Raw genomic sequence first — 14,732 nt, forward strand, 5'->3', positions numbered from 1 at the left:
TTACTCTACACATTCTCCTGGACATTTCCTACACTGCTTTCTCAGTGGAATATTCAATAGGTTATGAGCTATGAGGCAATATGTGTTCCATATTCTGTGATTGGCATTGTCTGAATTTTACCCTTGGAACGTGTTTTAACACCCACTTTTTATCGAAATTACACTTAAATATGTTGTCAATGTTTTGAGAGGTACATGTTCTCAAACAATTAATAAACTCAATTTATCTCAGTTTATAAGTAATTCGTTGGTCTCTTTTATTTTGAAAAATTCCAGATTTTCGTGACCCGGAAGTGTTTCTTTAATGTTGCTCACAAGACGCTGATGATGAGGATGGAGTCTTGGGACTATTTGGATGAGCTGATGTTTTCCAATAGTTACGTATTCTGATTAAATAAATTGTTACAATCATGTTGCGCGAGGGAAAAGAAGCCTGTCCTTTCGTGGAGGACAGCTTCAGCCGCTTTTTATCACAGAGTAACATCTACGGCCTCTGTCAGGCCGGTGAGCAAGAGCTTCTCGCAGCCAGCCTGAAAGGCAGAGTTGTCAGTTTCAGGTATCAAGACCTCCAACAGAAAATCAGACCTGTTGCTAAAGAGGTACAGTTCACCTACATACCCGGTAAGAATGAGACGGCTAGCGTTACAGAATGTTACAGAGTCTTGTTACTTTTGAATTATTGCTATTTTTTGCACATTATTGCATGGAGTCAAGTGTGTGTGTTCGTGTGTCTGTGTATTTGTGTGAGTGTTTGTGTGTGTTGTACAGTAGTCAAGTTGAATATGTCTGACTTTCTGTCATTTCAGTTGATGCAGAAATTGTATCAATCGATGCTTTCAACAAATCCCCACCAAATAGGGGACTGGTTGTGGGCATTACGTTCATCAAGGTATGCTTACATCCTCTACAGTACCTTTCTAGTTAAAGCGTCTGTACACTTTCTGTCCATGCGAGAGTGGTGTTCATTAGTCTGCCATATAAAGATCCAGAGCTTCTGCAAATGTACTGATCATGCTCAGCTCCGGTGTTTATTCTATAATCTGGTTGAATGTTTATTCTATAGTCTGGTTGAATGGTTGATCAAAGCTGAATCAAAGATTGTTTAGGTAGTTTATCACAATTTCCAGATAACTAAATATAATAGCATAGTCTAACAACACTGTATTACCAAATCATGTTCTGTTGCCTTGAAAATTGGTAATGCCAGTTACACCAGTGGAAAAGATTAGTCTTGTGTTACTTTAAGACAAAAAGATATCTTATTTTATAAACTTATAATTTACAACAAAACTAAGCTACTTCAAAGCAACAACAACATAAAACAGGAAGTTTATACTACGCTGTTATAAGCAATTTGGAGAAACAAATCATGTCTGTCAATTCCGCATACCGACCAAATGGTACACACGGTATGTCTGTTTGTGAGTACGGAGATGTGCTAAATCATGCATGCATCAGCGTTAGTATTGAAACCTCTGGATGCAGTCTACCGTGCAGCGGTGCATTTTCTTTACTGGTGCTAACTTGTATTCATCTTTGATTGCAGAGTTGCTTGAGTAGAGAATAATCATGTACAGCACTTGCACATACACATATTTAGATGTTTTTGGAAAATCAGGATTGTTTGTTGCACTGCTAAGAATGACCAGCAGAAATCAGTTACACAGCCAGGTTACACAGCGAGTTACACAGCCAGAAAACAAGTTTTTGTCATGGTCTAGTCCCGATTGTTCGTCCCTGTCTCTTTCTGTTTTAGGACATTGCCGTATGACCGTGATCACGTATCTCTACCTCTCTGTGGTAGATCATAGTGTTTACACATCGCCGTATACATAACTCCAGTCTTTACCACCCCCAGGACTCTGGTGACAAAGCCACACCATTCTTAAACATCTACTGTGACTACGAGCCGGGTTCAGAGTTCAATCTTGAGTCCATTGCACGTGAGTGGTTTGTCACCTGCTGCAGCTGTGTCAGAAATAACATTCACTTCTGGTATTCACAGGCTTGTACAGGAGGGGTTCTGTACATTCAGAACATCATGTATGACAAGTTCATGTACGACAAGTTCCTAAACTGACATTGTCTTCTGTTTCATGCCTAGTGAACATGAACCTAATTATAACACAATGCTTTGTGCTGTTCTTAGAGAGCTGTCTGAACCTGGAGCTGCAGTTCACCCCTTTCCAGCTTTACCACACAGAGTAAGTACATGGTGAACTGTGTGTGCCCCTTTATAACTCCTCTACATAACAAGTGTACCTCATGAAGCTGGTTGAAAGAGTGCAAAGCTGTCATCGAAGTTAAAGGGTGTCTACACTGAAGACGAACCTACAAATGAAATTTATTTTGATAATTTTTTGGTGACTACATGATTTTGTGTGTGTTATTTCATAGTTTTGATATCTTCACTATTATTCTACAATATGGGAAATAGTAATAATAAAGAAACACCCTTGAATGAGTGGGTGTGGCCAGACTTCTGACTGGTACTTGACAGTATCTGCTAAAAAAAATCCCAGGTATGTCAACACCTTGTTAATCACATCCTGTGTTCATGACTGTGTCCTGCACTTCTTCAGAGTCAGTTGTGGAGATGGGTGCAGTGAAACGGTGTTTCTCCTCAGTGGTCATGACCAGAGGATTCATCTTTACAAAGAGGTGGGTGTGGGTGGGTATGTTCGTTTCTTCATGCATCGGATTTTGGTGGATAAATGCTGCCACTAGATGGCGTTATTTCTATTACGTCTAACTCAGCATCATCGTTACTAGCTAACAGGGTGCTAATTTGATGGCAAATTCCAATAATGAGTCATAGACATGAACAATGCAGGTTTGATCCGGTTTGTTTTATATAGTTTGAATAGCGCTATGATGGCCCCTTGAGTAATTCAATGGTAAAATCACTTCCTCATAGACAGTCATTGTTGAAGACCGGAGAATACTTTCCTTCCAGCCCTTAAAGATTCCAGAAGAAAGCCCCTACTCTCAGGGCACATAAACAACAGCAAATGGAGTTTTCTACATGTCATAGGAACTTTGATTGGATCAGGATCTTGTGGTTAGATGAGAATAACACCTCCATATAGCTTGTTGGCAAGGATATGTTGTTTAATTGAAGTCTTGGAGCCTTGGTGACCCTAAGATTCAACCAAATAAATAAAAAAATGTACTTCTCAAACCTGCTTTGCTCTGTGTGTGGGGGCAAAATGCACATGTCCTTTTCCAGGCAGGTTCATCACAGCTCAAGTTAATTGATATTATAGTAATTTAGCAGATTCTCTTATCCAGAGTGATATGCAGGAGCAATTAAGGTTAAGTGCTTGGCAGGGTTTTGAACTAGCAAAGCTTTGGTTGCTGGCCCAACAATTAGGCCATCTGCTGCCACTTTTAACACATATATGACCTGGCTGTAACCTTCTGTAAAACTGCCCCCCCCCCCCCAACAGCATTTCACATTTAAATGTTAGTAGAAATTTATCTGAAAAGAAATATACATTTATAAAGCTATAATAACATTGATGTGTCCAGTGAGTGTTTGGTGTAGGACGCTATTAAATATATTTTCTCTCTAATAGAACGCTTCCCTTCATCAGTTTGAGGAGCAGCCTGTGGAGAGACTGTTCCCTGAGCTTCAAGAGCTGCCCAGCAAGTTAGTTTGCATTCACTCTCTGCTCTTCCCTACTGAGTGTGTTTGTGTGTGTGTGTGTGTCATTGCTGTTCCATCTCTCTGCAGTGTGTTGTGGCTTGATGTGCTGAGTATCCCTGGTGGCCGTCGTCTCACCGCATTTGGCTGTCAGAATGGCTGTGTGGGACTGGCTCTGGTTGACCAGACTATACCAGGTAGGTGCGGCCTGTACACTACAAACTCACCACTACTATATTTCTAATTTACTGCACTACTTTGAACAAGGGCTCATAGTCTTTTGGTTAAAAGTAGTACCCCAAAAAAGGAATCAAAGGCAATTTGCAATCTTAACTTATTTTTCAGCTAACCAAAGTAGAAGAAAAAATAAAAAAATATATATACAGTATCTCACAAGTGAGTACACCCCTCACATTTTTGCAAATATTTGATTTTATCTTTTCATGTGACAACACTGAAGAAATGAAACTTTGTTATACAAGCTGTACACTCACTTCTTTAAATTGTAGCAGTGTACTTTTGCTGTCCCCTCAAAATAACACACAGCCATTAATGTCTTAACCGCTTGCAACAAAAGTGAGTACACCCCTAAGTGAAAATGTCAAAATTGTGCCATGTCATGTGACTTGTTAGTGTTAGAATGTCCCATGTGTGAATGGGGAGCAGGTGTGTTACATTTGGTGTTATTGCTCTTTCACAACCTCATACTGGTCACTGGAAGTTCAACATGGCACCTCATGGCAAAGACCTCTCTGAGGATCAAAAAAAAAGAATTGTTGCTCATCAAAAAGATGGCCTAGGCTATAAGAAGATTGCCAAGACCCTGATACTGAGCTGCAGCACGGTGGCCAAAACCATACAGCGGTTTAACAGGACAGATTCCATTCGGAACAGGCCACGCCATGGTCGACCAAAGAAGTTGAATGCTGGTGCTCAGCATCATATCCAGAGGTTGTCTTTGGGAAATAGACATATGAGTGCTGCCAGCATTGCTGTAGAGGTTGAGGGGGTGGGGGGTCAGCCTGTCAGTGCTCAGACCATATGCCACACACTGCATGAAATTGGTCTGCATGGCTGTCATCCCAGAAGGAAGCCTCTTCTAAAGATGATGCACAAGAAAGCCCGCAAACTGTTTGCTGAAGACAAGCAGACTAAGGGCATGGATTACTGGAACCTTGTCCTGTGGTCTGATGAGACCAAGATAAACGTATTTGGTTCGGATTGGTGTCAAGCGTGTGTGGCGGCAACCAGGTGAGGAGTACAAAGACAAGTGTGTCTTGCCTACAGTCAAGCATGGTGGTGGGAGTGTCAGGTTCACTGGGGAGCTACAGTTCATTGAGGGAACCATGAATGCCAACATGTACTGTGACATACTGAAGCAGAGCATGATCTCCTCCCTTTGGCGACTGGGCCGCAGGGCAGTATTCCAACATGATAAAGACCCCAAACACACCTCCAAGACAACCACTGCCTTGCTAAAGAAGCTGAAGGTAAAGGTGATGGACTGGCCAAGCATGTCCCCCGGACCTAAACCCTATTCAGCATATGTGGGGCATCCTGAAACGGAAGGTGGAGGAGCGCAAAGTCTCTAACATCCACCAGCACCATGATGTCGTCATGGAGGAGTGGAAGAGGACTCCAGTGGCAACCTGTGAAGCTCTGGTGAACTCCATGCCTAAGAGGGTTAAGGCAGTGCTGGAAAATAATGGTGGCCACACAAAATATTGACACTTTGGGTCCAATTTGGACATTTTCACTTAGGGGTGTACTCACTTTTGTTGCTAGCCGTTTAGACATGAATGGCTGTGTGTTGTGTTATTTTGAGGGTAAACCAGATTTACACTGTTATACAAGCTGTCCACTCACTACTTTACATTGTAGGAAAGTGTCATTTATTCAGTGTTGTCACATGAAAATATATAATCAAATATTAGCAAAAATGTGAGGGGTGTTCTCACTTTTGTGAGATACTGTATATATATATACACTCACCTAAAGGATTATTAGGAACACCTGTTAAATTTCTCATTAATGCAATTATCTAATCAACCAATCACATGGCAGTTGCTTCAATGCATTTAGGGGTGTGGTCCTGGCATAACCTTGAGGCGGATGGGCTACAACAGCAGAAGACCCCACCGGGTACCACTCATTTCCACTACAAATAGGAAAAAGAGGCTACAATTTGCACGAGCTCACCAAAATTGGACAGTTGAAGACTGGAAGAATGTTGCCTGGTCTGATGAGTCTCGATTTCTGTTGAGACATTCAGATGGTAGAGTCAGAATTTGGCGTAAACAGAATGAGAACATGGATCCATCATGCCTTGTTACCACTGTGCAGGTGGTGGTGGTGTAATGGTGTGGGGGATGTTTTCCTGGCACACTTTAGGCCCCTTAGTGCCAATTGGGCATCGTTTAAATGCCACGGCCTACCTCAGCATTGTTTCTGACCATGTCCATCCCTTTATGACCACCATGTACCCATCCTCTGATGGCTACTTCCAGCAGGATAATGCACCATGTCACAAAGCTCGAATCATTTCAAATTGGTTTATTGAACATGACAATGAGTTCACTGTACTGAAATGGCCCCCACAGTCACCAGATCTCAACCCAATAGAGCATCTTTGGGATGTGGTGGAACGGGAGCTTCGTGCCCTGGATGTGCATCCCACAAATCTCCATCAACTGCAAGATGCTATCCTATAAATATGGGCCAACATTTCTGAAGAATGCTTTCAGCACCTTGTTGAATCAATGCCACGTAGAATTAAGGCAGTTCTGAAGGCGAAAGGGGGTCAAACACAGTATTAGTATGGTGTTCCTAATAATCCTTTAAGTGAGTATATATATATATATATATATTTGCATTTGCATGATATGAAATAACCAACATGCATTATGTGTTATAACATGGCCATATAAATACCTAGTAATTGTGCATCGTTGAAAAAAGGTCTGTATATAACGTTCTGAAAACAACAGTTATCAGTTGCTGAGGTGTAGTCAAGTTGGTGGACACAATGTCCAGTACATGGTAGATATATTGTCATCCTTCCTGTTTCTGGTTCCACGTGTGTCTTTGTGGATTAGAGGTTGTGCAGAGTTGGCGTGTGCAGCAAGACAGTCCCATCTCCACCGTGGTGCTCTTCCCCTTGCAGACCCGGGCAGAGCCTGTGGACTCGGTCGACAGCGCTGGACAGGACAGATGTGACTGTATGTATGAGCGCCAACGCTATTACCTTTGACTGCTCAATATGCTCGGGCTCAGATTCTATTTGTCATTATGTACAGGATACACATGGTATAATAGGCCATTCAACCAAATGTGTGGTGATGTCACAGCAGTAGAAATAACTAGAATGACAGTAAGGATAATGGTAATTGTACTAAGTAGTAATGGTGCATCAGTCAACTTTATAAACGGCTCTGCATGAAACCAGACACGTTCAAGGGGGCTGTCAGTTATTCTCTAGGCACTCTAAGAGGGAGTGTTTGGTTATGCTGTTAATCATTGTGAAACGGAAAAATCGCTAACAATTTAATCAAATAACAGTAATTATTCTGTCACTGAGATTCTGTAATTTTTATCACCCAACTATTCTCAGACACTGGTTACAATCTCCTGGTGACCAGCACAATTGAAATGGCTGTTGTGTACAGGTTAGTATGACAGGCATATTAGATACTAAGAATAAATTGTATAAATGTTCATTACATCTCCATATCACATTCATTGTACATCTATAAGCATTTATGTCTATGTATATGCAGTATCTATTAAATATATCCATAACATATCTTTAGTACAATCATGTCATGCTGTGCAAGGTTTAGGTAATTTAATATATGCATTATTTAAATAGAAGCATAGTATCATCATGTGTCAAACCGCATTTTGATATCATATATAACTAATATATAGCTTGTTCCCCTTTGGCAAGTGAGCTGATTAGGACAGCTTGTCAGTAGTGCAGCCTACATAACAAACGTTATAGTTTCTAGGGGGAAAAAATTGTTTCCAACAATCAACACAAAATACCAAATAATGACATGTTCCTATTTATGGAAGAAAAAAAAAGAAATACCCTGTTTTTTTTAATGACCGCATGGAGTTACGAAAATATTTATCCTATGTAGCACAATTGCTCATTATTTTTAAAAGGTCTTTGCCTGATAATATAGCTTTTGATTTTGCATAAGAAACGTTGTTAACTGTTAATGAATGTTAGACTGTAAATTCAGTGTTTACATTGTACTCAGGGACATCCAGGAGTGCGGTGTGAGTAACCCTATGTGCCTCCCGGAAAGTGACAAGTGCGATGCAGTGCTTTGTGCGCTCGTCACTGATCTGGATTTTGATGGTCAAAAAGAACTGTTACTGGGAACGTATGGACAGGTGAGGCCTTGGGGCTTTTCACAAGGAACAAGGCATAGGAATAGTGGGGAAAAAATGAATTTAAACTATTGAAATAGCAGTACGTGATATGAGTTCCGGCACTAACATTATCATAACCGCCCCAGGAGCTGCTTTGCTACAAGTTGCAGCATGCAGTAAAAGGGGAGGAGGGGCGGTTCCAGCTGCTGTGGAGGCGGAGCTTCAAGAGCCCCGTGCTGTCCATTATCTACCTGGATTTAACTGGAGATGGGCTGAGGGAGCTTGCCATTCTCACTCTCAAAGGGCTGCACATACTACAGGTACTCTTAATAGAGGGCCGTAGCACGGTGTGGGCCCTTTCATACTGTCAGATATTTTACATCAGCAGACAAATGTTATTACATATGTATCATCTCTTCTCTAACCCCCTTTTATCTTTTATCATTTCTTACCTTAAATGTAGGTTTTAATTACTCACATACATGTGCCATGATGTTGCTCTTTGTAGTTTACAATTAAGAAATTTGAATTGCTGTGCAGCCTACGTCAGATAAAGGACATATTTAAAGGCCCTCTCCAATAATTTTCCTGTTTTTTGATAAGGGATCCTGTGGTTCTACAAGGTGTAATGTGATTATTCAATACTGAAAATAGCCCTAACCCATGTAGGTCAACTTTTGCCAGGTAGATACTACTTCCTGTTTGGTATTATGAAGGCCCACAAACTAACTACTCTGCAGTGGAAGAATATTTGCCCAGTGTCTGATTTTCTAAATTTTTGCACATTTTTACAATGAAGAAATTATACCAGGTTCCAAAGTCTGTTAATTTAACTTTCGAAAGAAATGCCTGAACACATCTGGAAAACAGTTGTTAATGTGTATTAGTCTGGAAAGGCTCTGGGGCTCCTCTAAACTACAGTCAGAGCCATGGAAAAAGATTAGCGAATCTTCCCTGGGGTGGTTGTTCTGCCAAAAACTCTCCAACAAGGCGTAAAAATGTCATCCAGGAAGTCACAAAGAACCTTAGAATAGCGTCCAGGAATCTGCTGGCCTGTCATTCCTCAGCTAAGGTCAGTGTTGCTGACTTGACTACCAGAAAGCCACTGGGCAAAAATGGGATTTATGTCATTAGCAAGGCAGAAACCAAAGTTCATTAAGAAGAACATGAATACTCATCTAGTTTGCCACAAAGCACCTGGATGGTCCTCAAGAGTTCTGGAATGTTTCTATGGACAAATTTGTTTTTATGGTGATTGCAGGGTTCAGTTCTTGTCAGATATATCGGGCAACATGGGCCTGGATATATCTGACAAGAACCAAACCCTGCAATCACCATCACTGAGTTAGAGGGGCACTCCATCGTGCCTCTAAACAATAACAAAACGCGTCTCCTCCTTGTGTTCCATTATGCTAATCTTTAAAGCAGTTCTGTATGAATGGGCCAAAACACCTGGTGCTGTGAGAGACTGATCATTAACTACAGGAAATATTTGGTTGCAGGCATTGCTGCTGTAGGTGTGTTTTTTGTGTCCTTAGGTTTCTTGAAAGGTACTTAAAAGCCAACAAATCATTATTATTATAAAGGTGGCGTATTCCCTTTTTGGATATTGCATTAAGAGTATCAAAATATTGTTTGTTTACTCGTTCCCTTGTCTTATACTATGTTTTAGTTAACATTCAGTGCCAAAAATATGTAAGTGAAATTCTTTATTTTGCTTAAATATTTTAGGTTACAAGAAGATAAATAGAGGTCTGACTTGATTTGTCTTAATTTCAGCCTTCACAATAACAAAAGCTGCATTTTCAATAAGGTTGTATAGATTTTTGATATCCAGTGTTTTTAGGGATAGTAATGGTTTATTTGATAAAGACATTGTGGAAAGATCAAAGCGTTTTTGCTGAAATGTCAGTGGTCTGGATTTAAACCCCTTCTGCAAAGGTCCTTGTGCACCAGACGCGGCAGACCGCTGGGCGCAGGAGTGGGCATATTTAAAGAGAACCACATTCATTAAAACATTTCTGTCTAAACAACAGCCCCATCTAGTGGCTAGTTAAGGTCCCACTGCTTGTCTTTACTGCGGGTCTCTGATTTATTGTAAGTGGCTGCCAGCTAGAGAATTAGCTTGACATCTGCAACTTGACAGCAGGTTCAAGACAAACCTTATTTTGCTGTTAATGGTTAATGTGTGGGGTCTGGCTGGCATGTTTTGGATCTGGTTCTGTTTCAGTGAGGCTGAAATGCCACATGGCAATAACTGGAGCACAGGACCAATGTGTGTCATAGGTGGTTTTCAGATCATCTTTTGGAGTGCCAAACATCTGTTCCCCTCTCGCCCTCTCTCCAGCACAGTCTGACCAGCACTGCAGACCTGGTCCTTCAACGGCTGGCTGATAAGATATCAAAGACCACTGGCTCAGACGTTCAGCCGATACCAGAACGGGAAACCTCAGAATGGGACAAGCAAAGTGCCCTATCAAACTGAGAACTACAAAAAGATGATCTTACCTGTGCTAATTAAGACACCATCAACATAAATTATGTCAACTTATGTGTAATAAGTATGCATTTGCTTTATGTACCTTGCATAACATTTGTTGTAAATAAATGTGAATCAGAAATTGTTAACTGATTTGCATGATTGTCTAGATTCTTTATCTTTTTTGTTGTTGACATGGAACCTGTGGAAGATCTGCTACTTTCTGCCTCGTCTCCTGGCTGCTGCTCAGTGCTTCCTTCCATGAATCCACTGTTGCTTGTGGGTGATAGAAATGTTGAACAAGCATAGTATTTGTCTGTTGCAACCATACTCTATCACGGATAAGCGCTACACAACAGGGAGTCTAAATGCCCGTTTCAAGAGAGCAGAACAAAGAAACGCATATGGGAATACATTTAGTAGCAACATCAGCCAAGCTAGGCAGAGACAGGCAGTTAATTGCAATGTATTTTGTGGACAATTGGACAATTTAGAGGGAGTCATTTGCTATATTGTTTGGCAAAGCAACTAAAAGGATGATTCCAGGAGTTTGGTGATGTAAAAGACTCACTGCTGTCGTTGCATTCCAGGGTTTTGCAACTAAATACCAGATTTTACATTTGTCACATTTGCGTTTAAGTTCCCCATAGGAATGTTCTTTGTGATCTGAACATCTCAAACTTACATTTGTCTGTTCATAACACTTTTTTTCCAATCTTTCTCTGCAGTGTCTGTGTTCTTTTGCCCCTCTTAATCTTTTCTTTTCATTGGCCAGAATCCCGGAGTCTCTTCTTCACTGCTGATGTTGAGACTGGTGTTTTGCACATTCTATTGAATGAAGCTGCCAGTGGAGGACATGTGAAGTGTCGGTTTCTTAAATTAGACACTAATGTGTTTGTCCTTTTGCTCAGTTCTGCACCGGGGCCTCCCACACTTCTTTCTATTCTGGTAAGAGCCAGTGTACCCAGGTTTACAATCAGCGATTTATTTTTGATTGTGCATGCATTGCTCACAGGATTTCTTCACTGTACGTTAAGCTAGCATGAGTGACCTCAGAATTAGTTGACACGCTACATTTGGTGCTTCGCTTTCTATTTCCACACTGCCACAGCATATGAGAGATTATTTGATGTTCTATGATTCTTCGTTTCCAAAGCATTCTGTTGTTCTATACATCTACCATATGCTGCACTATATTCCCTCCACCGATGCTACTCCTGACATTAATGCCTAAGTCCACATTTCACATTTTCATGTTCCCCATCCCATCTTGCACATCTGACTTTGCCTTTACACACATTTGATATATGAGCAATGTACTGACATTTTAAGCACACAAGTGGCACATATTGTATATCTTGTAAATAAACAACCACAACTGAACTGTAGTCAGGAATTGACACTAAGTAACAATTTTGAGTTAATTGATAACCAGCCTTTTTCCTTAAAATTATTTTAGTTTCCAGTTCTTTAGCACCTTTCAAGGAGTTCAAACTTCTATAGAAACCTCTAATGTAATACCCACTATCACCTGTGGTAGCTTGGCTAACGCACCTGGAAAATGGCACCTAACTCAACAACTCATTGTTTCAAGATTCAGGATAATTTCCTGCTGCACTTTCCCCATTTGCATGCATCAATATCCTGCCAAATCTTTGAATTTTTTCACATATTTTATGACCACAATCTCTATCCTAATAGAATCGTTCAATTAAATAGGACTATAACGCTAGTGTGATGATTCTGGGAAGACAACAATAACTTTGTAAATGTTCTCCTCTGTATCTTTAAGTACGGTTCTATGCACTCACTTCACAGGTCTGTTTGTGACACCACTCCCACCCAATAGCCTTTCCGCTATTCTGACCCTATCATGGCCCTTTCCATGATTTCTTTTTGTTGTAATTTGGTATATAAGGTTGAGCCTCACTTGATCATTCATGTAACTAGGAGAGAGACACAAGGAACGGTCACTGAACAAGTGTTAAAGCTCCTGGAGGGTGTTTTAATAACAGAAATAGAAGGGTGTGGGAAGTTGGGGAGTGAGCAATCATCCTCAAACTGCAGAGATGGATAGGTGGAGTCATCTTTAGGATGGCCTTCCGTGGTGGTTTGGGAGGAAATTACTTTGGCATTCGTCTCTCCAGCGGCCTCCCCACTCTTCTCTAAGTGGTCATTCTCCCTCCTGGGAATCAGGTCTTGTAGCTGCCCTCCTTCTGTCCTCAGTTACAGGCGCTCTCTCCAACTCCACATACTTTTCCCACTGGATCTTCTCTTCGGGCTTCTGTTCCAGCTTTCTTCCCACCGCCTGCTCTCTGGTAACATCTTTATGCTTCTGACGAAGTCTGAACGAGTAGCAGTTGGGCAGGGGTGGGGCTAGATTTGTTGGCTGCTCCCAGAAAATTCTGGAACTTTCCTACCTTTTTTGGGGGCGTTGGTGCGACATCGGTGATGGAGCAGACAGTGGTGCACATTCCTGATATTCACAACCGCAACCATATGACGACCCTGCCATGGTGATAAAAATTCACAGCACAATGCCAAACTGCTGAGTAGACAAAAATGTATATACCCAAGCACAAACAATATGACTACTACCCAACCTATAATCCAGCGCCTGGCACACCATTACATTAAAAAACCCTGTGGTCTTTATAAATCAAAGGTGCTTACAACTAAAGTGTGTGCCCCTAGAGGTTAGGAATGTAATTGCCCAAACTATAACTTGCACCTAAATTGTCTCAAACAATATTTTCTGTACCTTAAATAAAGCAACCATCTGCATAAGACCCTTTGCCATGAAAATCCAAATTGAGGTCAGATGTGTCCTTTCATAGGCTCTATAACATGATTTGACTCTTCCTGTGGCAAATTAATTCCAAAGAACTACATTCCTCTGACAACAGTTCTGTGGAAGGTTATAAAAAAACTGGAAGCTCTGAAAGTTCACAGGAGCACAGTGGGGTCCATCATTGTAAAATGGTAAATGTTTGGAAACCCCAAGTCTCTTGCTAGAGATGGCCATCCTGCCAAACAAAGTAACTGTGCAAGACGGCCCTTGGGCAGGTAGATAACCAAGAACCCAATGGCCACTTTAACAGAGCTTGGAGAACATGCCAGAGGGACAATCTATGCTGCACTTTATCAAACAGGCCTTTATGGTAGAGTGGCTAGACAGAAGCCCCTTCTGAGTAAAAAAGGACTGAGAAACCATGAGGAAAAAGATTCTCTGGTCTGATGACACCTAAACTCGTCCCCAAGCTTTTGCGTACAGCACATATGAGCCTGGAACATCTTCCATTCAAAGTTGGCCTTTACTAAGTAATGTTTTTAAAATCATTTAATTTTAGCAAATAACAATACTCCGAGGTGGGCCTCCGAATGCAGGACTTGAGCAGTGTGTCCTCACACAAATGTTCCAAGAGACTTACAAAGGAACAATCCCCTACTTTTGGATACATAATTAGCAAAGGACATATCTGAGCTAGCAAGCTAATAGCCACACCAAGAAAAAAAAATGTGGCAGATGTCCTTCTTGCTTGGTGAATCTATCCCAATAAGAGTGCAAACACTATCTCTTTATTGGCAAGAAGTTGGACAGATAAAATTATATTTTGACACTACACTCAAATGATCTTCCTAAATAAGTATGTGAAAATGTTAACATGGTTAGGTGGAAGTTGACTTCAAGAGCGAACGAGTACTGTAACTACAACAGAATGTGTGCTTACTCACAAAGCAGTTAGGAGAGTAAAAAGTGATATGATGTCATACACGTGTATAAAGTCTCATTTACCACGGTTATCAGCCAATCAGCATTCTGGATTCAAACCAGTTTTTTTAATTAATATTTAACCGTGGTTAAATATTATCCAACAACAAGCAGCCATACAGGGGGACTAAAAACAGTGGCGTATGAAATACACAGGGAGGGTGTAGTGAGAAATTGGTTGTTTTAATTTGCTGATTGAGCCAAAGGCTATCAAGCCATTGTCAAGGATTACATTATGGCTAGTTTTTATTATTGGATTTTTCCCCCTTACATTTCTCTAAGTGAAAATATTCTATAACGATTAGGATACTATATATTGATCAGTCATAGAATGCCTGTCTTATCTGATCATGAGAGAACGAACTATCCAAATCTGAAACTTACTTTGCGAAGCCGCAGCTGACGGTATGAAATCACGTACATGTTACTTGATCATTTGAAAGCATGGGGTATAA

General features: G+C 40.9%; 1 protein-coding gene across 1 annotated transcript; it reads left to right on the forward strand.

Moving 5' to 3' along the window:
• Positions 1–230: 230 nt before the first annotated feature.
• Positions 231–10,672, forward strand: kptn (kaptin (actin binding protein)). The gene is made up of 12 exons (XM_010870792.4): positions 231–621; positions 807–889; positions 1,859–1,943; positions 2,150–2,204; positions 2,583–2,661; positions 3,579–3,652; positions 3,737–3,843; positions 6,742–6,864; positions 7,257–7,311; positions 7,912–8,047; positions 8,173–8,346; positions 10,374–10,672. The coding sequence occupies exons 1-12, from the start codon at positions 411–413 to the stop codon at positions 10,509–10,511; spliced, it is 1,320 nt and encodes a 439-aa protein (XP_010869094.2). The 5' UTR covers positions 231–410; the 3' UTR covers positions 10,512–10,672.
• The last annotated feature ends 4,060 nt before the right edge of the window (positions 10,673–14,732 follow it).

Source organism: Esox lucius, chromosome 7 (genome assembly GCF_011004845.1).
Source record: "Esox lucius isolate fEsoLuc1 chromosome 7, fEsoLuc1.pri, whole genome shotgun sequence".
NCBI lineage: Eukaryota > Metazoa > Chordata > Actinopteri > Esociformes > Esocidae > Esox > Esox lucius.